Source organism: Mya arenaria, chromosome 5, assembly GCF_026914265.1.
Source record: "Mya arenaria isolate MELC-2E11 chromosome 5, ASM2691426v1".
NCBI classification, from domain to species: domain Eukaryota; kingdom Metazoa; phylum Mollusca; class Bivalvia; order Myida; family Myidae; genus Mya; species Mya arenaria.
In genome coordinates this window covers 22,356,733-22,381,559 of record NC_069126.1, presented here as the reverse complement: position 1 = coordinate 22,381,559, position 24,827 = coordinate 22,356,733, and the positions used below count along the sequence as shown (strand labels likewise).

Here is a 24,827-nt window from a genome sequence, read left to right as displayed (position 1 = left end):
GTCCTGGTTTAGAATAACAAAAAAACGGTTTAATTAAACACTCTACCAAGATAATTAAATTCATTTACTTTCTCAGTATGTTTGTTGGCGTATAAACAGCTTTCATCGACTGGTATATTACCCCTTTTTGAATACCATGATCTTAAATTGATCGACGAGAACCTCCACCCCTAATTAACACGATACTCGTGTAGCAGATTAAAGCTGTTTTATAAATCATCAACAGTTTAACCAATAATAACCATATCATCATGCAAATAACATGCAGATAAGTTTTATTGTGATGCAAAAAATGCGGACAGTTAATTGTGTGCATATGTCTTTGTTCAATTAGGGCGTCCGTTCTATATAAAATATAATCAACTGTAATTCTTGAACCAATTACGACTATTGAAATTTAATTCGATGAAATCAATACTAGAAATACAGTTTTCTTATTTTCTTTGAGGACACACGGTTTCCTGTTTGAATGTAAAACAGCGATGTGGAATACGAATGCGAAAAGTTTCAACGCATGAAAGCCCAGTTCTTCAAGCGCTTTGATTTTAACTTTAAGTGAACGATTTAACCGATTTAACCCTATTGTTCCGACCAAAACTGTGTCTCGGTCTTAATATATAATGAAATTTTACATTAAAACAAAACACGATACTTGATAATAGGAGTGATCGATATTTCTATTAACTAAACACCTTAACATAAACCTGTTTAAAGATTCAAATATCTCACTGGTTATATGATATAGATATTTATAAATTTTTAGTTGTTTTTTATTTTTATTAACTTTTATGTCTAAAATATTTAAATAATCCTTTTAAATTGACCATGAACATTTTAGAAAATGACTTAAGATCATTTTAAATGGCATGTCTATTTAGGCAATCTGCCCATGCGTATAGAATGGATGGCCAAATATCAATATTCTATTTTAACAACCAAACATTCGTAATAAAATTAAAATATTGTATCAAGCGTCAGGAAATAAGTATTAAGGTTTTTAAAGTTTTGGACATAACTATGACTTCTGAAGGTATATGTTTTTATAGAATTTTTGTACTGAATAAAAAAGACGGTTACTGAATTAACATACTTTTTTATAAATAAACACGCCACGACGTTAGGTCGTCATAAACGTTTAAACGTTTGTAATGGTTCATGTTAATCTTTGAACTAATAATTAATGTGACGCTATCAGTGAAAAGGAGTCATGTTGTGGAAAGACGACCCTTTCTTTTTTGTTACGTTAACACTTTCAACTGAAAGTTAATTTATTTTTAAATGAGTTTAATCAATTAGTTTACGAATTATTGAATTCATTTATGAATGAATTAATTAGTTTTCATCCCACCTGAATGATTTTTGGTTTTTGACAAAGTAAATACATAAAAGTACTTAAACAGACACATGCTCTTTGTAAATGTCAGTTTACCTGTTTAAGGTGCATTCATATAACATACCTTGCAGCTGCAAAGCGACTTCGTGTTGTTGATTTTTATTTCAATCAAATACTAACATTTGGAAAATGTTGACAGCGGATGGTGATGGGGAAACAACCCTTAACCAAAACCATTCTAACCGTTTAAGCATGTACACCGCGTATTCATGTTATACGTATCTAAACCAGACGATGGTCGTGCGGCAGCCTTGCTGAGATACAAGATTTTAGCCGGTCTGATGGGATTCCTGTCTGTTGGACTCCTCAGCATCGGAATTATCGCCGTTGTCAAGTACCCGGAGGGAGGATTTGGACCTCCATATTTCGTCGGTTGTTTTTTCGTCGGCATCTTGGTATAAAAAATATTGTTCTGTTGTTGTTTTTTAAATTTCTTTATATGCTTAACATTTAAGATAATTATGATGTGGTGATGATGATGATGATGATGATGATGATGATGATGATGATGATGCTGATGATGATAATGCTGCTGCTGCTTTTGCTTTTGCTGCTAATGATAATAATAATAATGATAATAATAATAATGATGATGATGATGATGAAGATGATGATGACGATGATGATGATGATTTCAGGGAATGATCCACGCTGCCGTGTGTACGTTCATCGCTTTTAAAGGCGGCGAGTTCGCAAAAGATGACATCAAGAAACGGGAAATAGGATGCGCGGTAAGCTCATGATTGGCAATATATTTTGCAAGATATATTACTTATTGTGTTGGGTTTTTTTCCCGCATACAATCAAAACAAAGTATGTCTTGTTTATATTTAGTGGGTAATTCAATTCTTACATGTGGATTTGTTTTATGTAGTTTATTGGATTATAAATAACGATGGTGCATCCAGGAATTCATAAATGGAGTCAAACCTACTCATTTTGTGTCACCTGAAAAGTCGACATATAGTGGTTACTTTTGTCAGCGGCGGTGGCGGCGGCGACGGCGGTGGCGGCGGTGGCGGCGGTCGCGTCCTGTATTCACTTGTCCGGGGCATATCTCGTAAATTATTAGTTGTATTTACTTGAAACTTCTATGTAGATAGGTCGCATTAATGGCAAGTGCAGAGCCCAAGCACTGCTACTCTTGCTTCCAAATTTTTAGTTAATGCTCTTTGTTGGCGTCCGTGTCCCGATTTCACTTGTCCGGGGCATATCTCGTAAACTATTTTTAGAGTTATTGCCCTTTGTTGGCGTCCGTGTCCCGATTTCACTTGTCCGGGGCATTTCTCGTTAACTATTTTAAGAGTTATTGCCCTTTGTTAATTTTCATGCTTAAAGTTTTGTCCGGGGCATCTTGTAGAATATAAGTTATCAACTTGAAAGTTCATATTTAGAAAGATCTCAAAATGGGCAAGTGCAGTGCACAATAACAGTAACTCTTGCTTTCTTCTTCTCTTGTTAATTTTCATGCTTAAAGTTTTGTCAGGGACATATTTTGAAGAAGATAAGAAGTATCAACGTAAAACTTCATACCTGTAGCTAGATAGATCCTATTGAGGGCAAGTGCAGTGCACAAGAACCGTAACCCTTGCATCTATATGTTAAGAGTTGTTGCCCTTTGTTAATTAATTAGCTTAAATTTTGCCAGGGGCATATATCGTAAACTATAAGAGATATCAACCTGAAACTTAATAGGTAGATAGGTCTCATTGAGGGCAAGTGCAGTGCACATGAAACGTAACTCGTGCTTCCATAATTTTAGAGTTATAGCCCTTTGTTAATTTTCGTTGTTAAATTTTGTCCGACTTAACGGTTTTACCTTCAGTTCAAATGCCACTTACACTTGAAATTTAAATGGCAACATCATTGTCTATAAATGAATAAAATGCCAATCCAACAGTTATAATGTCGACAGTAAATAATTCGTCAGGCGGCACATCCGACTCGCGGAGTTCTAGTTTTACTGAGGTATTGAATTGACGCTTGTCACTGATGCAGTTCAACCCTTCATTCAAGAACACTCTAATACATCTTATAAAGTGGAATTACTCATGAAAAAAACTATGTATATAAATAAACCATCGTTCTTATAGTTAACTCAAGGTATCAATTTAAGGTTAAAATAAGTTTTTAATTGTCCGTCCATTCAGGGGGACGGGCCCTTGTTCACCTCCACTAGTCCCGCCAGTGAATAATAATTTTTAACACGAAGTTGATACGACTTAAGCTCAGGGGGGAGGTGGAGGTAGTTTATAATTGGTTCAATGACGTGTTATTGCTGTAAAATATATGTGACGTTGATAATACAAGTGACGTCACAAGCGGCGTACGCTTACCTTAGCGAACTTTTGCAAGACATGAGTGTCAATAAAAACATATAATATTTTATGATTGGGTTCATCTGTGTATGAAAACATTTGGTCGGTACATGGATAACCAGGAACAGCAATTAAATACTCAAAATTATATAAAATCCTTAAGTATTAAACAGAACAGGAGAGAAGTTATTTTTTGACTTATGCATCTAAGTATCACGTCAAACAAATATACGAAAGGAGACGAAATATAAGTGTATGTTATCATCTTGATAAGGTTGCCACTATCGAAAACAATTCAAGTACAGCTGAAATATGGAGAATGTTCATGTATTGCAAAAGTGTGAATAATTGTATACATACAGCTGTATAGCTGGTTGATAAGATATATTATGGAAATGAAATAAGGGTGGTAAATGGTAACAATAATGATCATGCGATCAAAACCTAAACAATATCATTGATTAACAAGTTTCTTCGATTATTTGCCTGTCACAAGGATGTTAATACAGTTTCAATAGTTATTTTGTTATTACTACTAATGTACCCGTCAATTGTAACCACGGACCCCCCAGGTCCGGGGAATAGCGGGGACTATGACTTTCGGTCCAGCAAACACCGGCTTAAAATCCCCGCCCTGCGGGGACGAACAGATGGTAAAATCCCCAGTCATACCCCTCGCACCCTAGGTATGGCCCATTCTCCGCTATATTTAAAGCGAAGACAAACCACAGCATTCACCCGGCAGTGTGGGGCCACCTGAAAGGTAAAACGACGGCCTATTTCCCCGGCTAACCCCGGTATACCCAGTGTTTTCTATTGGTTTTGTTATATGAACTATTTTGATATTCAGCCATACAAACGTACTTTGCAAATGCAAGTATATACATTATGTTTCGCACTGTTGTTGTCAGCACGCCACTTTTGTAGAAACTATTAATTAATGTCCCAGTGTCACTTAGGATTAGACAATTAGAGAAAAAATATATGTGAAAATAAAAAAACACAACTATGATAGAGTCTCATGAACGATGATATTTGGAACATTTTTAACTATACCGGGTCTTTGGGTCAAAACCAAGACTCCATAGCAGGGAAAGGTCTTAAGGCTCTTTAGGTTTTAAAAATAATACAAAGCATTACAAGTTTTAGCCTAGCGTTCTTTGTCAATTGTTGGACGCATTTGTTGGATCTATGTTGAAACACCGGTCTGAGATATGGGGAGTTACAAAATCGAAAGAAATCGAGCGTATTCACCCTTTTTTTGGAAATTAATACTTGGTGTTAAATTCATGCAACATGGTCGTTTTCGGTGAATGGGCAGATATCCGCTCTACGTCAACAGATATACTAGGAGTATATCACATTGAAAACACAAAGATGTTAGACAACAATGACAGTTTCCTAAGAACTAGTCTCGGCTTAAAATGGCACCTGTTTAAAAATGACCTAATTTTGAAATTGACGTGGAAACTATTTAACACAACTACATTCTACTACTAGTTTTGAAACAGACTACTGGTTAACATTTCGTTACCGATATAGACAAAATGTGTATATAAGTAATAATTCAAAACATGTGACATTTTACACATTAAAAGACAAATTTTATATGGAAACATATTCACTGAGAAAAAAAACAAAATTGTTCGTGCATTATTTGAAAGTGAAGCTATTATGTATTACATGAATATTAGTTCTCTTTGCATTATAGCGTCCTTGGCTATTGCAGGAAATTTATGAGGAACTGTGAGGCATAAGTATGAATGTTGCGTGATATAAAAACTGTTAAATTCTTAAATATTTTGTCAAATTACACCAATCTAAATTGGTAAGGTTCTATGTTGGAATTCTACTACCTGTTTATCCGAAGCTATCATGAGCCTGAAAATATAACACAGGAATGTGTCGATATCAATACACACGTACACGTAATGAGCTTCATGCATTCAAATACATACAAAAGTATACATGTAGTGAACTATCCACTGACACTTAGAAGCGATAACTAAACTGATTACGTTTCAATTATTTGTAATTCTTGGCAAAATACAACAAACTAAGGAAACAATGATATAGAAAGACCCGCTCGATATTAATGTTCATTGATATTCAGTGTTTTATGTTTCAGATCACTGGTCAATACATACTGTCCATGTTTCTATTCATGGGCTGCTTCATCGGTACGATTCTCGCCGGGATTGGGGGCATGAATACCGACACGTATGGGTTTGACGACGAAGGAACCGGTTATGAGGACAAAGTAAAGCTCCTGGCTGGTATAATAATTGCCGGCTGCATATTGGCTCTAGGTGTCAACATATTTGGCATGTTTATTGTTTGCACGTATGGCAGCTATTTTGGTGTTCGTGTTCAAAATCGTCGAAATGGTAGGACTGTGATATTGTTTGAACATACAGGGACCGTGTCAACCACCAACACTGCTTATGGGGGGTCGGGTATGGGCGGGATGGGTACGAATGCCAATACACAAAACCTCCAGGAACAAAACAGACTGCTTCAGGAGCAACTGCGCCTTCAACAGGAGTTGATTAACACACAGCAACGAGCGCAAGGACCCCAGTTTGGGGTTTACCCTCCACCACCGGCCAATTATCCGTCGGGCGGGACGTATCCTGCATCCGATCCCGCATATCCACCGGGACCACCGCCAAGCTACGGGAACATTTAAGGCGACATCCTCTTCACCGGGCAGATTGTTATGGAAGGAAAAAAGATAACAGTATAAATACAGCCTCCTAAACGTTTTTTTGTTATTCTACTGATTTGCAAAGATGACTCCTTAAAATGATCACTTTATTTTAAAATGTTGCTAATGATATTCAGTATGTTACATTGTCCTTGGCATAGGCTTAATTAGTATGATATGCATACACTAACTAATGTAATAAAAACTTTACCTTTCTATCTATTAGAAAGATTTATTTTATATGATTATACTTCTTTCCTGTTTCAAATTGATACTTTTCATATTAATGATGGATATGCATGTTAATATTGTTAAAGGAAATATGACAGAAGAACACATTTGCGTTGGTAAAGGTATTGATCTTGAACATAAGAAAACATGTATTCCATTATATGCTGATGATGTTGTACTTATTGCTGAAAATCAAAATGATCTTCAATAGTTGCTTGATGCGTTGGTGTATGGTGTTCTGATAATTGTATGTATGTTGACCCACAAAAATAATTTAGTTCACTTTAGATGTTCGTCGAAAAGCCGATCGCCATTCTCTTTCGCAAATGGAAATCATAACCTCCAAACTGCTTGTCAGTAAATCTATCTTGAACTTCTAATTGACGAATTTCTAGACTTTAACAAAACTGTTTATTACGTAGCTCAAAGTGCAAGTGGGGTTATTTATAGCTAATATGAACTGTTATGTTAATTATGAATGGAAACAACAGTTAAATACTGAGAGTGGTGAAATGGGACTGGAAGAAACGAATTGAGAACCTATAGACTGTTTAAACAAGAGTTTGAAACTGAGAAAAACGTGGTTATGCTCATTCCCAACAAACATAGATCCTCTTTTGCAAAAAAGGAGTGTGAAGTTGCTCCAATAAAAATTGAGAATGATAGATATGCAGGTATAGCCCTTGCGAATCATGTTTATCCTCTCTGTAGAAATTGCGTTGAGGATGAAATTCTTGTTATGTTGACATGCTCAATATATCAGACAATTAGGGATAATTTGTATATCTCGGCCAGTAAGCTTAACCAAGAGTTTGTTACTTTACCGGATACTTAAAGTTTCATTTTATATATTCACAAACAAAGATATATTTAGTGTTAGTGCAATTTTTTTAAATTTTAGAATAAATCCTCATCATAGATAGTGTTAAAAGGAATGTTTGATGATTTGAGAAACCCAAATATCAACATGTTGCATGTTAAGTAGGGGCTTTGTAACATTGTAATTTTATTTATAGTTATAAGTTATAGTATCCTATTTAAGTACATAATCATTTTATATAATATGTAATATTAAATTTAAAAGGTATTACATCAATATGAATGGCTCATACTCAATCTGCGACATTTTAGCTTATCAATCCATATTAAGTATTACAGGATGCACACTATTAGTATTCATGTTAAACACAATTGTATAGATAAACCCAGCTTTTTTATCTGGCATTTTATATTTGGGATATTCTCTGGTGCATCTTGTAACGCTTGCATTGTGATTATTCCCTATTGAATTGAACAGCAGTAAAATATGATGTGTTTTAAGCTTTTATCGCCCTAATAACTCATAATGAGGGACTATGTGTTTTATGTAAATGACTTTTATATGTTCTGTCAATGTACATAAATGAAACGTAAATAAACTAAGGAATGTTCAAGTTATTGAATATATATAAAGGAAATTTGTTGAATTCAGTGCAAGATCGTATTTTATTTCACGAGTGGTCACAGAAAAAAATATTTTCACGGGTGGCGTCACTTATTTCATACATTTATCATGTTTATTTTTTAATATATTTTCCCGCTGGTGTAAATTTTGTTTGACGACAGTCCCTTTTTGTGGCCTCTTTGCGAAGGGAGGCAACTGCAGCCTAACCACTATGTCAAGGTTACCTCCTTTTCGCGCGAGCAGTCCATCCACTAAAAAAAGAAGTATGGAAATGATTGTTGGAATTGAAATTATTTTTCTTTTTGAGACATCAAAGAAGTCCCTTTTATTTTCCCCGAAACATATGTGCTACCAGGGATCGGGGCACCCCTTACAACACTTACAATTATACATAACAAAAATAACCAACCAGTGTTTCGACAAAGGAACTGTTAAAGAAATATATCAGATATACATATATATTTTATCAGCACTACATCAATGCAGTGTTGGAATAAATATGGTGTAGTGTAGCCCCATTCACGGGTTACTTCCCTTATCTTGAACATTTCTACTTCCGTTAAATTTACATGCGCTTCGAATTTATACATTATTCTTTTTGTCAAGTTCTAGATGTTATTTTCGTTTGTCATGCAAAGATTCAATTGGAATTCGCAGGAAGAATATTTGGATCTACTTTATCCATTAAAATCTACTGAATTTCTTTGTGAATAATGACTTTAATTGTAATACGAAATGTATCAACATTTAACAGTTTAACATTGTCATAGAGAATGTACATTGTATTATTAACACATTGATATTTTTTAAGCTATAACACAATATTTACAGAGTATCATAAATATGTAAGCTAAGATCAGATTTTGTGGCTTTGCATCATTTTAAGTGTTCAATTTTATTTGAATTCATTTTTTTTTCTGTCTTTCAGGAGAGTCCCAGGGATGTTTATCTTTGATTCTTTTCGCCATTGTCTTAGTTATCAAAAACAAAAGCAATGGTGAAATTATCAAATTTACTTCATGGAGTATTTACACTTGTTGCTGCATTCAGGTATGGAACGAAAACAAAAAAAATGAAGGCGTTGATGTGTGACTCTTACCCTAAATTTAATTGTGAGTATTTAAAAAATTCTTTCATTAAAGAAAGAATTTTTACACTCATTTTTTTAGAATTGATTTTTTAGCTTATGCTTTTATCTTTTTTGAGTGTACATAAATGAATTCTTTAATCTTTGATATTTCGTACGACTTATTATGCATGTACAATATTCTAATATTCCACCTTATTTTTTTAACACAGCTTCTTCTGATATTCCTTTTGCCCCATTACATTTACATTCATTTCTCTGTTTCCATATTTGCCATTTTGTTTAAAAAATAATTGTATTTATAATGTCTTTTATTTTAGATTTTTCAACCCCTAGAACAATACAGTCATAGTTCAGTTGAATACTGTTTTCTTTGTTATAGTTGAGTATCTGATTCACTAAGTTGTTAATTTTGTTCCAAATTAGTTTAACAACTGAACAATCCCAAACGAGATGAAATAATGTCTCTCTATTCTTGAGACATATATTACATAATCCATATCTTGATACTTTCATAAGAGCAAGGCGATGCTCTGTGAAGATTATATTTAATAGGTACTTCCATTGAAATTGCCGAGCACCTAAAGATGCATTTGAGCTATAAATATGGTTCCAATTTTTTTTCCAATTTAGGTTTGCATTGTTTAAACTAGCTTCCCATTTTATTTCACTTGGGATTTTCTTACTTTGCCATTGGAGGTTAAACTTAGGTTCACTACCTTTAATGTCCTTATTTATTTTGTTTAGTATTTAAGAGTATCCATGTCAATTTTTAGGAAAACATTCTGTGTTGATTCAAGCACCCCACATTCTAGTGTGTCAATAACTGCCTTGGGAATGCTCTTTTTTATCATTGTCCATTCTGCTATCCAATTTTGTTTGCTTTTTAGTTTACTGAGTAAATTGTCAGTAGATAGATAATCACTTTTGTACATAATTAATTGAAATTATTTAAAAAAAAGACTACTTTCATCAACAAAACACATTTTTAAGATTTATTGAGGCTGAAAACAAGTATTAAATCAAAAAGATTCCGGAAATAAAACATATATCGCGTAGAAATGCAATTGAATGAAACTTGAGCTTGTGGCATTTATTTGTACATTCAAGAACAATTTCACAGATTTTAATTAACAAAGATGGACTTATAAAAGTGTGTATTCCTAAAAGCAACTGCTTTTAGTGTTTTTCGTAGTGTATATCTATCACTGTCGCGCTCAGACTCTGGATTTTACGGTATTTTTTCTTTCGGGGTGAATTCATGCTCAGTACAGCCGAAGGATGTTTGTTGTTAAGACAGGAAATTAGTTTCATATCTAATAGAGTTGAATGTCAAGTTCCCGTTAAATTTTGTGTTTACGAAAATCCCAGAGAAATGTCGAGGATGTGCCCGAAGATGCTTTTGAAATGGATGGAGCGCAGACTTTGAAAGCTTTCTCGACAAGATGTCGCAATACACCATGGTCTAGTAAGGCTAGTTGGGTTTCAATCTGCTTTAATTACTAAAATGTTTAGGTTTTTATGGCCAATGATATGAGCGATTTGATAAGACTTGACTTTATCGTTCAGCTTTTGGACAAGCCTTTTCTGAGCATAACTTTAAAAAGAAAAATGAATTGTTGAACTGATTAAGGTAAACAATTGAAGGAAGTTGGTCAAATTCAAAATGCTTGTGCATACATGTACGCGGTTAGAGTTGGATGAAAATGATCTATTACTAGCACATGTGACCAAGCAAATATTCAACCTACCAAGCGGGTTAATTGTAACAGTATGTTCCATGAAATAGCAATTAGCGTATTAGTGCGCCTGGTGAAGGCTGCAATGTTTTGCTCTCTCACATTTTGGATTATTATGTGAAAACTAGTGATTCTAAAATTTGGATTTTTGGCAGAGTGATTTGTGAAGTGGATACCATCATGTTCATGAGTTTGATTTGTGGAATTATTACTGGATTAATTAGTTACATTGATTTTAATATTTCAATATTGAACAATATTGGATCTACTTTTTTTCATAGTTTCAACACATTTAGTGATCAACAGCTCACCATGTGACATGGCAATTACATACAATAGAGACCAATTATTGGATTTAAGATCTACACCTAGAAGGAGTATATTACCAACTATAGAAGTACTAAGTAGGCTTAAGTCATTCAATATCCTTCGATATAGAGGTAAACGGGCCGGTCGCCTGAGGACAAGATCTTATGCTGGTATTCATTGGACAAAATTAATACCAATTAAAGCGGATCACACAATTTCTACAAACGCCCATAGAAAGAGACAATTGAAGATTGCTAGCAAAGATGTTCAGCCTACTTCAGGAAGTTTGTCTCTATATACCTTGAACTGCCGCTCAATCAAAAACAAAACACTTTCTATATATGATTTCATAGTAAATAAAAACATTGACTTGCTTGTTCTGACTGAAACCTGGTTAGGAACTGCTGTCGACAATAGTGCTATATCAGAGATCTTCCCAGATGGGTACAACTTTTGTCATGTCTCTAGATCAGAGAGGAGGGGTGGTGGTGTAGGACTTGTATACCAAAATACCATCAATGTTAAGTCTGTACAATCGTTTACACAGGCAACACATTTTGAGCATATGGAATGCGACATCAGTACCAATAGCTCACATTTTATCTTGTGTTCGTTATACAGACCTCCTGTGTCAAAGGGCAACATCTTTCACATTGCAACATTCTTCGAGGAGTGGTCATCATATTTAGATGAACTAGCTTTGAGCCCAGAAGAAGTCATCTTAACAGGTGATCTAAACTTTCATCTCGATGACTCTACCAACGTTGACAGTCAGAAGTTCCTTGAGACTCTCGAAGTACATTATCTCAACATGTAGTTGGTGCAACTCACAATCGTGCTCACACTCTGGATGTACTCATAACCAGACAAAGTAGCTCTCTACTCCAAGAAACTCCCGTGATAGAGAATCCAGGCCTATTTGACTCTAAAGGTTGCCCCTCTGGTGAGCATCTTGCCATATGCACCCATCTACAAACTCAAAAGCCAAAAGGAGAACATAAAATTGTATCTTTTCGTGCCTTCCGTGATATATCTATTGACGATCTTGTAACAGATATCACCAATTCACAAACGCTGCTGTCCATAGAGGGTACGACTGAGGAACTTGTAGAGAGGTATAATACAGGCCTCCAGGAGCTGTTAGATAAACATGCCCCATTACAAACCAAAGTGATAACCATCAGGCCAAACACACCATGGTATAATGATAGTCTCCGTGCTGCTAAGAGGAACCGTCGTAAGGCTGAGAGAAAGATGCGAAAATCTAATTTGACAGTTCATACAGAGATATACAAAGAAGCTTGAATTATCTATAATAAACTTATGCTACAGACCAAAAAGGATTACTATTCATCCAAAATTGAAGAAAACAGTAACGATCGGCGTCACCTTTTTAAACTCACAAACACTCTCATGGGTTGTAAGCGAGATACGGTGTTACCATCCACCGATAATGACAAATCTTTGGCAAATAAAGTTTGTGATTTTTTCATTGGAAAAATTATCAGTATACGTAACAAGTTGAGTGAGAATCAGACTGACAATGATGTCCTTCGGGCTGATGTTAAGTTCATTGGAGAGCGCATGGAAGCCCTGGCTCCTGTTACCCCTGAAGAGGTTAGGAAAACCATCATACATGCATCTGCAAAGTCTTGTGAATTGGACCCCATTCCAACATCTCTGTTGAAGCCCTGTCTAGATAGTCTCCTCCCAATCATCACAGCTATAATGAATCAATCATTGTTGAACTCTGAAGTACCTACTCAATTTAAGCAGGCCATTGTACGACCCTTACTAAAGAAACCTGGGTTGGATCATGATACATTTAGTAATTATAGACCTGTATCAAACCTCCCTTTTCTGTCTAAAGTGCTTGAAAAAGTGGTAGCAAGAAGGCTGGAGGATCACTTGGACACTAATACATTACATGACAATTTACAATCTGCGTACCGTGCACGACATTCCACAGAGACAGCACTTCTGCGAGTCCACCAAGACATAGCGGCCGCACTTGACAATAACTCATGTGTGGTTTTGATAATGTTAGATCTATCTGCCGCCTTTGATGTCATCGACCATCCTATTCTACTTAAACGTTTGGAACATGCCTATGGAATATCTGGCTCTGCCCTGCTGTGGTTTCACTCTTATCTGAGTAATAGGTCTCAACGCGTTGCAGTTCGGTCAGCTGTTTCTGACGAAACCTCTTTACATTTTGGCGTTCCTCAGGGCTCGGTTCTGGGACCGAGAAAGTACTGTATGTTCTCTAGACCAATAGGGGATATATGTAAGAACCACAACATGCTACACCATGATTATGCTGATGATACGCAATGCTACCTTGTCATTAAACCAAAAGACAGTTGGACTAGTGTAGTACCAGCAATTGAAGCGTGCTTGTCGGACATCAGTTCCTGGATGCACCTGAACATGCTTAAGATCAACCAGGACAAAACTGAACTCATCATCTTTGCACCAAAACATCAAGTAAAGAATTTTTTCTGGCTGCAAATTACAATTTGACGGAACAATTGTTCATGAATCATTTGTGAAAAACTTAGGTGCCTTCTTTGATAAAACTTTAAGCATGGACAAACAGGCTAATGCAATTTCAAAATCCTGTTTTTTCCATCTGTGTAATATTGGGCGGATTAGGCCATTCATTACCATAAATGCCTGTAAAACACTTGTGAATTCTCTCGTGACCTCTCGGCTGGACTATGCCAATGTTTTGCTATGTGGTGCAAACTGCAAAGTAATCGACAAACTGCAGCGCATCCAGAACACTGCCGCTCGTTTAATCACGCTTACAAAGAAGCGTGACCACATAACCCCGGTTCTGTATTCTCTACACTGGCTCCCGGTTCCGTACAGAGTACAGTACAAAGTCATACTGTACTCTTTCAAAATCAGACATGAACTTGCTCCTGTATACATGAACAATCTAATTAGTGAATACCAGCCAATACGACTTCTGAGATCAGACTCTGCTAAGCTACTGAACGTTCCACGTACAAAAACTAAAACATATGGTGAACAGAGATTTGATAAATGTGCAGCCAATCTTTGGAACAGCCTGCCAGTAGAATTTAACACATTGACTTCCTGACAGTTTTCAAAAAGGCTTTAAAAACTCACCTATTTAAATTGGCGTATCAGTGAAATGATGTGGACTTTTTAACCTTTTAATTCGCGTGTGCAGCGCTTAGAGACTTGTTTTATAATGCGCTATACAAATATTTACATTCATTCATTCATTCATTCATTCATTCATTCATTCATTCATTCATTCATTCATTCATTCATTCATTCATTCATTCATTCATTCATTCATTCATTCATTCATTCATTCATTCATTCATTCATTCATTCATTCATTCATTCATTCATTCATTCATTCATTCATTCATTCATTCATTCATTCATTCATTCATTCAATAGTTCATACATAATTTGGTACATTTGTTCTTTTTTAATAGTTTAAATCAATCGCATAAATGTTTGTTTTATTAAAACTATTGCATAATTTGATTTTGACAATTCTATACGATTTGGCCAATGTGTCTAATACTGCACTACAGACGACAGCAAATATGTACTCAACTTTGTTACATACATGTACTTTTCAAAAACAAGGGAAGCGAATCTTATATACGATGGAAAAAATAGTCCCGAGTTGTCTGTACAGAGTGGAATGATCAAATGTTATCATTCACCAACATTTCTCATTCTTTCACCGATATGCATGAAATAAATATGTATATTTAATTTTGAATCTTCATCAACAATGACGTTTTAAACAGATTGCCTCTATTATGAGTCGCATGTGCTACTGGCAACATCAATCACATTGTTTATTCGCTCTTCTATTGCAGACAGATAGACGGACAGTTTAATTCGAGTTGTACAATGTACATCGTCAACAACACATATGTTTATAATGATCAATGTCAACGTGCATGCATAGTTAAAAACAATGTAGTGCAAACGAGTATATATATATAAAAAACCAAATACACCAAAGATAAACACATAAAGTTATTACCTAACAACAAAATTGCCAACTAGTGTACTGGTTATAATGCCGAATTTAATACAAAATGGCGGCAAGTACAAAACATTTGTACATATTCGTACATATATATACACTTTCATGCACTACAGACAACGTATAACATACCAAAAATTAAGTTATAACAATACATATGAATGATTTTATAGGCGATTATATCTTTTATATACATATACATAAACATAAACACATACATAAAAACATATAATCACACACATACTTATGTAGACATACGGCAATATTTAAAAGTCCGAAAGCCTTGTATATAAACATATATATATATATATATATATATATATATATATATATATATATATATATATATATATATATATATATATATATATATATATATATATATATATATATATATATATATATATATATATATATATATATATAATTTTTTTTAATAAATAATCTGTGTTGATCAACTCAACTAATTTATACATAGTAGGATGTTTTCTGTAATACCTAGGCATATATCTCACTCTTAGTTCATTAAAATATGTGCATTCTAGAGGAAAGTGGTATTGATCTTCTAATAAAGAACAAATAGTGCATGTATGATCATTTAGGGGCGGACATCCACCGGACTGTTCAAATGCTTAATCTATACAAAGATAGCCGCAGTTTGGACACCGACATTTTAAATTTAGTAATAACCTTGTCCTATTCGGCGACTACAAAACAGATTTACATAAAAACACTTACTGGAACCCAACCAATTAATGCCCTATTGAATGATTAGATGGTCACATAGTGATGAATTAAGTGTAACCGTAAGTGCATTACATTTAATTAAACTAGAAATATTATCCCGTTTCATTGACCAGTACATATGATATATTTATATATAAGCATATATATTCACTCTCTACCATAATTTATTCATCATCAGTTTATGGTCTTTACTCGTACTCACCATTGAAGTTTGTAAACTTACCTTGTGTCAGTGGCAACACATTTTATCAGATATTTAATACTGTTTTGTAATTAGAGATTTGTTCGTTATACTTAATAAAGAACTTACCTCAATTCCTGTTATCTAACTTCTTGTTTTAAAAGTTACGCGATCATAAATTTAGAATGAGAACAAGCATCATCCACATCCGAACATATTATAGCAAACGTACAAATTGGGGACATCGGAACATCATTATCCGAAGAGGATAATATAGAACTTTGAAAGTTAAAATCATCCCGCTTGTCATGAAGTTTGATGGGCAATTTGTCATCTGTAACTCCAAGTTAAAAACCTAAAACCGAAGTATTCTGATCGGCCGTGTTTGATTTATTAAATTTTATTCTGAAGGGTATATTAATGTTTCCGTAAATACGGGATTATCCATACTTTAAATGTCATCAATGTACAGTAAAGTTGAGTTGAATTTCTCAGAAAGCGCAATATCTCCAGACTATATCACTCTCCTAACAATGTAAAAACAGAAAACGAACGAAAATAGTTAAAAAAATTAACGAATTTTCGGCCTTAACGAATGAACCCACAGAGAAAAGATAAGCGTAAAAAGTAAATTGTGTAATTGTGTTACAAGAAAAAAGAGATACAAGATGCAAGAAATTTATTTCACAAAGGATATACATCCATTACAACTCTAGCTCGCAGGTCTATTTTCCGACAAAATGCAAATCAAATAACATTTCAATAAAACAAGACAGAACCCGGAAGATAATAAATAAATGCATTCAAATAAGATTAAAGTTAAAAAGTATTAACACAATAGTTAAGACAAAAAGTAGTATCATATCAAATGATTATACATCGATTCTAAATAGAACATTATAAATGTATGAGAACAAGCATTGCTGACTAGAAGAATTGATTTTGATATTGAGAAAATAGTTTGAACTAACATCCAAGAATGCAAATAATATTGATACAAAAGCCGATTTCAAAAACTGAAATGCAAAAAGAAGCAGCGCAAAACACATGGTATTGCAGCTATATCCCCGGAAAATGTGACAAATTTAACAAGATATTAGAGGCAAAAGGTTTAATTACTTCTAAGCATATTCTACAACTGAGGCATTTACACATATTACTAACATTAAATTTACAGCAGTCTTGAAAACAAATTAAAGCTACTGAAGAATGAAGAAACATATTGCTTAAAATGTTAACTCTACAAGAAACACACCTGAAATAATGATAACAGGCTACATAAAAGACAAAATGATTAGCAGAAATGTTACTCATAAGTAGCTTATAAAAATATGTAGAGTGCTATTAAAAACACATGATAAGTGTTGTTAGATTTTGCGATTACATTAGTACCCCAATTAAAAGTCTAATAACTCAAATACTATTTTTCGGAAAAAATAATTTCTAATCAAAACGACAAGGAAGACAGAGGAAAAAATAAATTAATAAAATATGTATATAAAGACCACTCAGAATACATTTCAAAATTTGGTGGCAGCTCAGGGGATTTGAAGAAAAATCAAATAAAGAAGTCCCGTCAGAAACATATACGTAGTTCGATGACCGTTTTGAAAGAAGCAAGTGGTGGTTTCCTCATGTCATTTTCAGAGCATGGCAGGGAATATGAGAGGTTAGAGACATATGTTAAATTGTTAAGGAAATACAGAAACATGAGGTTCTCTTAATTACAAAAGGAATAGGAAGAATAATAATGAACGCACACCGTACGAAGTATTTGAGCGAGAATTAGGTTTAATTAGGCAATGTAAAGAAATGACAACAAGGTTGTAACAATTCGACAAAAAGGTAAACATACGTATTTCAACTCCAAAGCACGGAAAGGAACAGTCACTATGACTTTATAAAAAAAGAAGAAAAGGCTTGAAAGAGAAGGAAAACATCGAATCGGCAGCATTTGTAATTGCCATGACTACAGAGAACTTTTTGATGTTTGTGCAACATTGAATAAATTTTATGACGAACAAAAAGAAAGGCATTAGGCAGTATCTGTACGTGTGCAGGCTAAATGGGACTGTGGAAAGATCGAGAATCTCTTTAAAAATAAAACGGTTTCTTGGCTTAATATGCGTATCTAGAGGCTACCTGGTCGAATGATTTGGAGGTTTATACAAATGTGCCTTTTAATTCAGTCTAAACTCGAATAAAAGCTGTTTTCCCTGATCTCTCATTACGTGTTCAGGTTCATAAATCACAAAAAAGAACGTTCTGCCAAGTTGGCATGGCCATAAAAAAGGTTAGGCAGTGTCGTATTCTGTGTTACAGAGCTTTGATTGTAAACTCTTTCAAATCTGCGGCGTGTCTCTCTCTTTCTCTTTCTCTCTCTCTCTCTCTTTCATATTAAAATTAATAATACCTATAGACGATTTCACAATGTATTTTTCACAATTACTTTGCTTGATCTAAGGGTTATTCAATTAAAGCATACAAAATATTCTCATTTGTGAACTGTTTTCAAAGAAAGGTGCATAACATCAATGACCATATTTTAACAATAAGGCTACACCAACTTGATAACTTGTTCATCGGATTTTTTATAAAAAAATATGTGGCGAGCGAGCGAAATAATAATAAAATATTTGTTTTGCATTTAGAAAAAAAGAGGAGCGAGCGAAGAGCGAACAAATATATACTGTATAGTGATTTAACTCCCTTTTGCTCACATTTTATTCACTTATTAACTAAACAATGATATTGTAAACAGAACAAGGATAACATCCAGTGAAAGAATTAAAACACTAAACGATTAAACAAATGTTACTTGAGATCAAGCAAATGTATTTCTTTAAACTATTTCATACATGAGAGAACTCAAAACCACAGTTTCCAGTTTTTTTTCAAAATACCCTATGCATAGCTAAGTTAAAGCCTGGAAACAAGCGCCAATGGTCACAGCCACCTGCCCAATGGCATTTCCAAATCTATTAACTAGGTTTTCCACTTTTCCTTAGGAAGACTTAGTTAAAAATAATTCTCTATTAAAATACATTGTCATATCTCATGCCATGGAAATGACTAGACAAGGTGACTTGAAAAATAACTCACAAAAAGAATATAGGCATTTGCAGTCAAATACAAACTACAGCTATCACTCTTGCTTTGACTACACGATTGGCCTTGGTAGCCATTTAAGTTCTGGAATAGAATTTACAAAAAACCTACACTGTATTGTAAACCATTTCAGCTGAAAATATGTCACAGAAAATTCCAGCCAGCACCAGTTTGATTTTAGGCTTTCTCAGAATTTAATGTCTATCCTTTTTTTTATTTTCAGATTTTCCTTTTTTGTTTAGTTTAGATATCTTGTTCAAATTTAGACAAGTAATAGAAAATATAAACATATATACAAAAGACACTTTTACTTCTTTTGTACTGCAAATACTGATTGTGTCAATTTTTATATATAGCAAAAAAATATTTCAAGAAAATACAAGAATATACACTATTTTTTCATAGACAATCAGCATAAATAGTTAACACTTGAATGTTTTCCATATATAGTTTAAATATACACATGAACATCTAAAAAATCTACAAACATTTATTCGCAACACAAAGTGTGATTAATACCTTTTTTCAAATCGCAAAGTCTGACACCATTTTTTTACCCTTTTTGACTAATATTTACAAAGTATACACAATCCCGTTTGTTTGATGTTTTTGTGTGAATGGTAAAACTCATGGGATTGCATGAAGCACATATGAATGTCAGTCGGGTTAATTTTTAGCGTCATCCTACTGTCCACGAACATTGACTCATCGGCGACCAAGGCCTCCAGCACAAGCACGCTCTTGTTGCCTCATCGGGACAGAAATTTCATGATCCGCTGCGTTGGAGGAATCTGAATTTTTAATAAGCAATATTATAAATAAATGTTCATTGTAGTATAATGTAGTATGCACTACTGAAACAGTTTGATGATAACACAAGAAAGGTGGTGCTCGTTTCTTGGCTAAACGTTATTTTTCTATTACTGTACATGCATTGCATATGCATTAAATAAACACTATACTCTGATCTTTAGCAAAATAAAAACAAACATGCATACATCATTAAATGTATAATTATTTTTGAAGGAAACAAATAATACAAAAAATATATCATATTTGCTAAATTAACAGCAAAACAATAAAGTAGTGAAAATACACACCTGATGTTTTACCTGGACATGTGTAGCAGGTATAGATGAACGATTGGAAACTGTCTTTTCACTGTAACGGTCATCCGAATTCCCGTCAAACATGTCCAAACCAAATTCAAACTTTGGATAATCACTGTCATTCACGATAAAATTCAGCACTTCTTGCCCAGTATATAAACGTTTACTTTTAGCGTCAGCCAAATTAAAACAAACACATTGTCCAAAATTTAATCAAACTTTAAATGGTGGTAGAATTGTCATTTGTTGACGTAATTTTCAAGAATCAGGAAGTAAAATGTTTTCGTTTTGTCAATTTAGTCTCAATCATCTAGACGCTTGTATCCGGATCTATATCGTTCATTGACTCTAATTAGAGCGGCTGCTTTAATAATTGTTACGATCGAAAAACGCGGTTATAAGACTACATTCCGCTAAACAAATAAGCGCTCGTTAAAAAATAACTATTTTTTTTTTAATGGTGCGGGCGCAAGCGTTTACAAAATATTTTTTTTTTTGCTTTTCTGAAGAAATAGGTGCGGGAATCCGATGAACAAGTTATTAATTTGGTGTAGCCTAATATGGAAATATTGACAGGGACTCCTTGTATACTGGGCAGATTTTATATGTTTTTGTTATGTTTCAAACTGTATGCATATCGGGAAATAAAGTGTTTTATACACGATAACTTTTTGTTGATCATGGCTTTGATTGATAATTGACCCGGTGAGATAAAAACAATTCCAAACTATTTACAGGTCCGGTGGCAAACGGTTAGTTGTTTATATAGTACATCATTGTTTTTAATAAAACACCGAAAATCATCAAATAAAGAAGTACACTTGTCACACAATTAAAGTTATTCATGAGTTTGCTTATACGAAGAGCAAAACAATTGCGAAAAGTACATAACCATTCATGTGATAACTGGTAGTTATGTATAAATGTAATGAATGCATAATATCTGTGTATTGTAACATGTACAATATATTTGTAGTCTACTGCTGTGGTACACTAGTATGAAAGCTACACAGCTTGAAAGAATAGTAGCAGTGAGACATAGTATAAGCTTCTGAGCCTCTTTTTAAATTATTTTATTTTGTGCATTTATCACATGAAGTGTCTACATTTCTCGTATTCTTGTCAACGTAAATCCCTTGATTCTGTTCAAACTTTGTATATCTGGAAATTTAAAATGTTGCATTGCAAGTTTGTCTTAAACCAAACCGGAAAATGTGTTATGTTTATTTCACGAAGTCTTTAACATTAACAATACAGTTACAACGAATTTTTAATTGATTTTTACATATGACGAATTAAACACAACAATAAATGAACATTTTGATTTAAAACACAAAACATACTAATTTTAGCCACACAAGAACGAAACATTTGGAATATAGATAAAAGAAAATGGGCTGCTGTAAACAAAACAACTATTACAATTTGTGATAATTAAACGATGGAAACTTCAGGATAAACAGATTAGCCTAAATATAAACAAATATCCAAGGATCAACACTCAACAAAAGACAGAACGTTACAAGACAACACACGTAACACAACTTTGAATTCATTAGTAAAAGTTGGGATAACCATCTTTGCACAAAACAAGGTGTAAAAAAAATAAAACAACTATGCATCAACTTGTCTATTCATAAATGTGCTGGTATCGCCTTTAGACGATCAATATATTCATTAAAAAAATGACTGCGGGCATTAGCCCGAAAACGAGAACTCGACCTCACACCATGACATCGTAAGCACGTGATACGCTATTCCGATGACATATGAATAATTGGACTGTCTTGTTTTGTCTGAAATACAAAAAATTAGAGTAACGCGACATTACTACATAATTTTATTCTGGTTTACGCAAATGTATACCTTCCATAGAAAACATACACCATCAGAATTATCACTTTACTTGAATAGCAACATATTTACAGGTAACTGAAGGTCTGAAAACCTATAACAAGGATTAACTTGGTTCACTTCGAGGAAGACGTGGATATTAATTCAGACGGGCCCATGTTTGGCCACATTATTATCCGGCGTGTATGCTAGTTATGCTAGAAGTATAAAATGTATGTGGAAGTTCCGATAATTTTGTTATGAAAACGGTTTAAAATGGCATGTTAGTAAATCCTGATATTCGTAACGATTGGCTCTGTTGTAAAAAAAAACTTGGTTATTTATAAGATATGCTAATATGAAAACATCAATCATAGCAAAACATATTAATATCATAAGGATATTTTTGAAATTGATCTTAATCTGGATGATTTACCTATACAATTAAAAGAGCGTCGTTGTGAAGGCTTAGATTGCCATTACATTCACTGCAGATTAAAACAGGCCGATATTGCAACAATATAAATGATACCGTTGAATTTCATTATACTGTGTGTTATTCAATCGGTTTGGAAGACGAATATCATATTATATTAAATATGCTGTGTATAATAACACCAAGAAAATATCAAACAATATTGTAAATGCAGTTTTAAATTGTTAAAATAATATATATCACTTGTGTCCTGATATTTCCGTGTTTAATTCGCTTTTTATTCTGATCTTGTCTTTATTTGTTTCAAAAAACTATTCCGATAGATGCCATGTATCATTGTTCATACTACATATTTTGATACATATTGTGTCCAACAATGAACACTGTCATCTCCGTCTGTCTAGTAGAAAGGTTTTACATATTATATTTATGTTGTTAAAATATCAAACCAATACAATGGAAATAACAGGGCCAGCAGCCAAAACTGTAACAATGACCTGGTTTTCAAGCACAAGGATGATTGCCTTGTTGTATATGTATCACAAGTTCTATATTTTAAGCATTTTCAGGATAGTGTTCAAGGCATCAACATTGTAAAAAAACAGTTTGCTGACTTGCATTTTAATATTAAAATATATTAAAAATATATATGCATGTGTGGAAATAGCTTGTCGGATAATAATAATTTGAGAAAGACAATTAAGGATGTAGGGTTATTGATTGTTATAATGTGCAAAATACGTAGACATTAATTTAAAAGTGATTGCACTGAATGCAATTCTAAGCTACTTTCAAGCAGAATTAATGGTAAACAAAATTAGAGCATACTCGTAATGTGTAAAATTGAATTTTAAATCGATCAATAAACTAACGTTCTCGGCTGAGAAGCATTGATATGGTGTACAGGAATGGGTTTAGTGCAGAATTAACCGGTAGGACTAGAACAACCGTCCATGCATAAACCACTCCTGGTATAGGTACGTCAAAACAATGCAAGCATGCCTGAAACAAGTTTAAACATATACTATGACATATCATATCTTTCAGAGAATAGTGTCAATGTGGTTGGAAAGATAAACCTTGCATTTATTTGCCAGGATTGAAAGTTCAATATAATAAATGCATTAAATGTTGTATACGATGCAGAAAAAAATACTAGTATAATTTATACACACACATATACATATGAACCTTTGTGAAAATCACATTATATTTATTTTCCACAATTTAGGGTATACTTATTTTTTAATAACAACCATTACACATAGGTCATGGTCACATACCCATTAAACCAACCGGAAACCAGCACAGAAAGTCAGTAGCTACAACAAGCAATAACGTCCTGCCCACTTTGAAGTCATTCGATGTATTGACATTCAAACGTGCTCTTCTGGAGGGTGCTTTTCTTATCTCATAAAATATTATGGATTGTCCGAATGCAATGACTATAAAGGACACAAAGTTAAATCCAATAAACATGGCGACAGAATAAGCCCATCCCGATTGTCGATCCCTTGTTAACGGTAGAGCTGTGCATACGGCTCTGGACGTGTAAAATGTCCCATCAAAGTACGAACCGGGTAATAAAGGAATCGTAGCTGCCATGAATGCAACTATCTAACACGCCAGAGAAGTCACTACAGCAGAAGAAGTAGAAAATCGTACCTGGCCAAACGGATATTTGATCACCACTATTCTGTCAAGCGTAATAAGGCAAATAAAAAGTACACTGGCTTCTGATGAACATGTTGATAAAACACCAGCCAGATGGCACCAAAAGCTCGTGCGCCAAATTTCGTCAAATTCTATGTACCTATAACATTGAAGTTAGGAATCTTCACACAAGTTCACAAAAGCACAAGTGCTAAGTTCACAATTTTAACTGCGATAAAAAAATTAAAAGGTCTTTATTCTTCCCAGTTGTCTTTGTCATTCACTTGGAAAATGTTTGCCAGACTCTGTTAATTACAAACACTTTTTGATCAGTAAGTTCAACACGAAATAACACTTACCTTCCTCTGAATTTTGTATCTGCGATCCCTATTATAAGCATGTACAATCCCATTAATAAGTCCGCTGCTGCAAGATTCGATACAAATATTCCATATCCATGTTTCAAATTTTCTCGGTCATACAT

General features: G+C 33.9%; 1 protein-coding gene and 1 pseudogene across 1 annotated transcript; one reads left to right on the top strand and one right to left on the bottom strand.

Annotated features, from left to right (window-relative positions):
- Window positions 1-962: 962 nt before the first annotated feature.
- On the top strand, window positions 963-6,564 carry LOC128236111 (uncharacterized). The gene is made up of 4 exons (XM_052950969.1): window positions 963-1,030; window positions 1,625-1,788; window positions 2,032-2,124; window positions 5,840-6,564. The coding sequence occupies exons 1-4, from the start codon at window positions 1,018-1,020 to the stop codon at window positions 6,398-6,400; spliced, it is 831 nt and encodes a 276-aa protein (XP_052806929.1). The 5' UTR covers window positions 963-1,017; the 3' UTR covers window positions 6,401-6,564.
- A 13,453-nt stretch (window positions 6,565-20,017) lies between these two features.
- Window positions 20,018-24,827, bottom strand: LOC128235531 (G-protein coupled receptor GRL101-like; annotated as a pseudogene).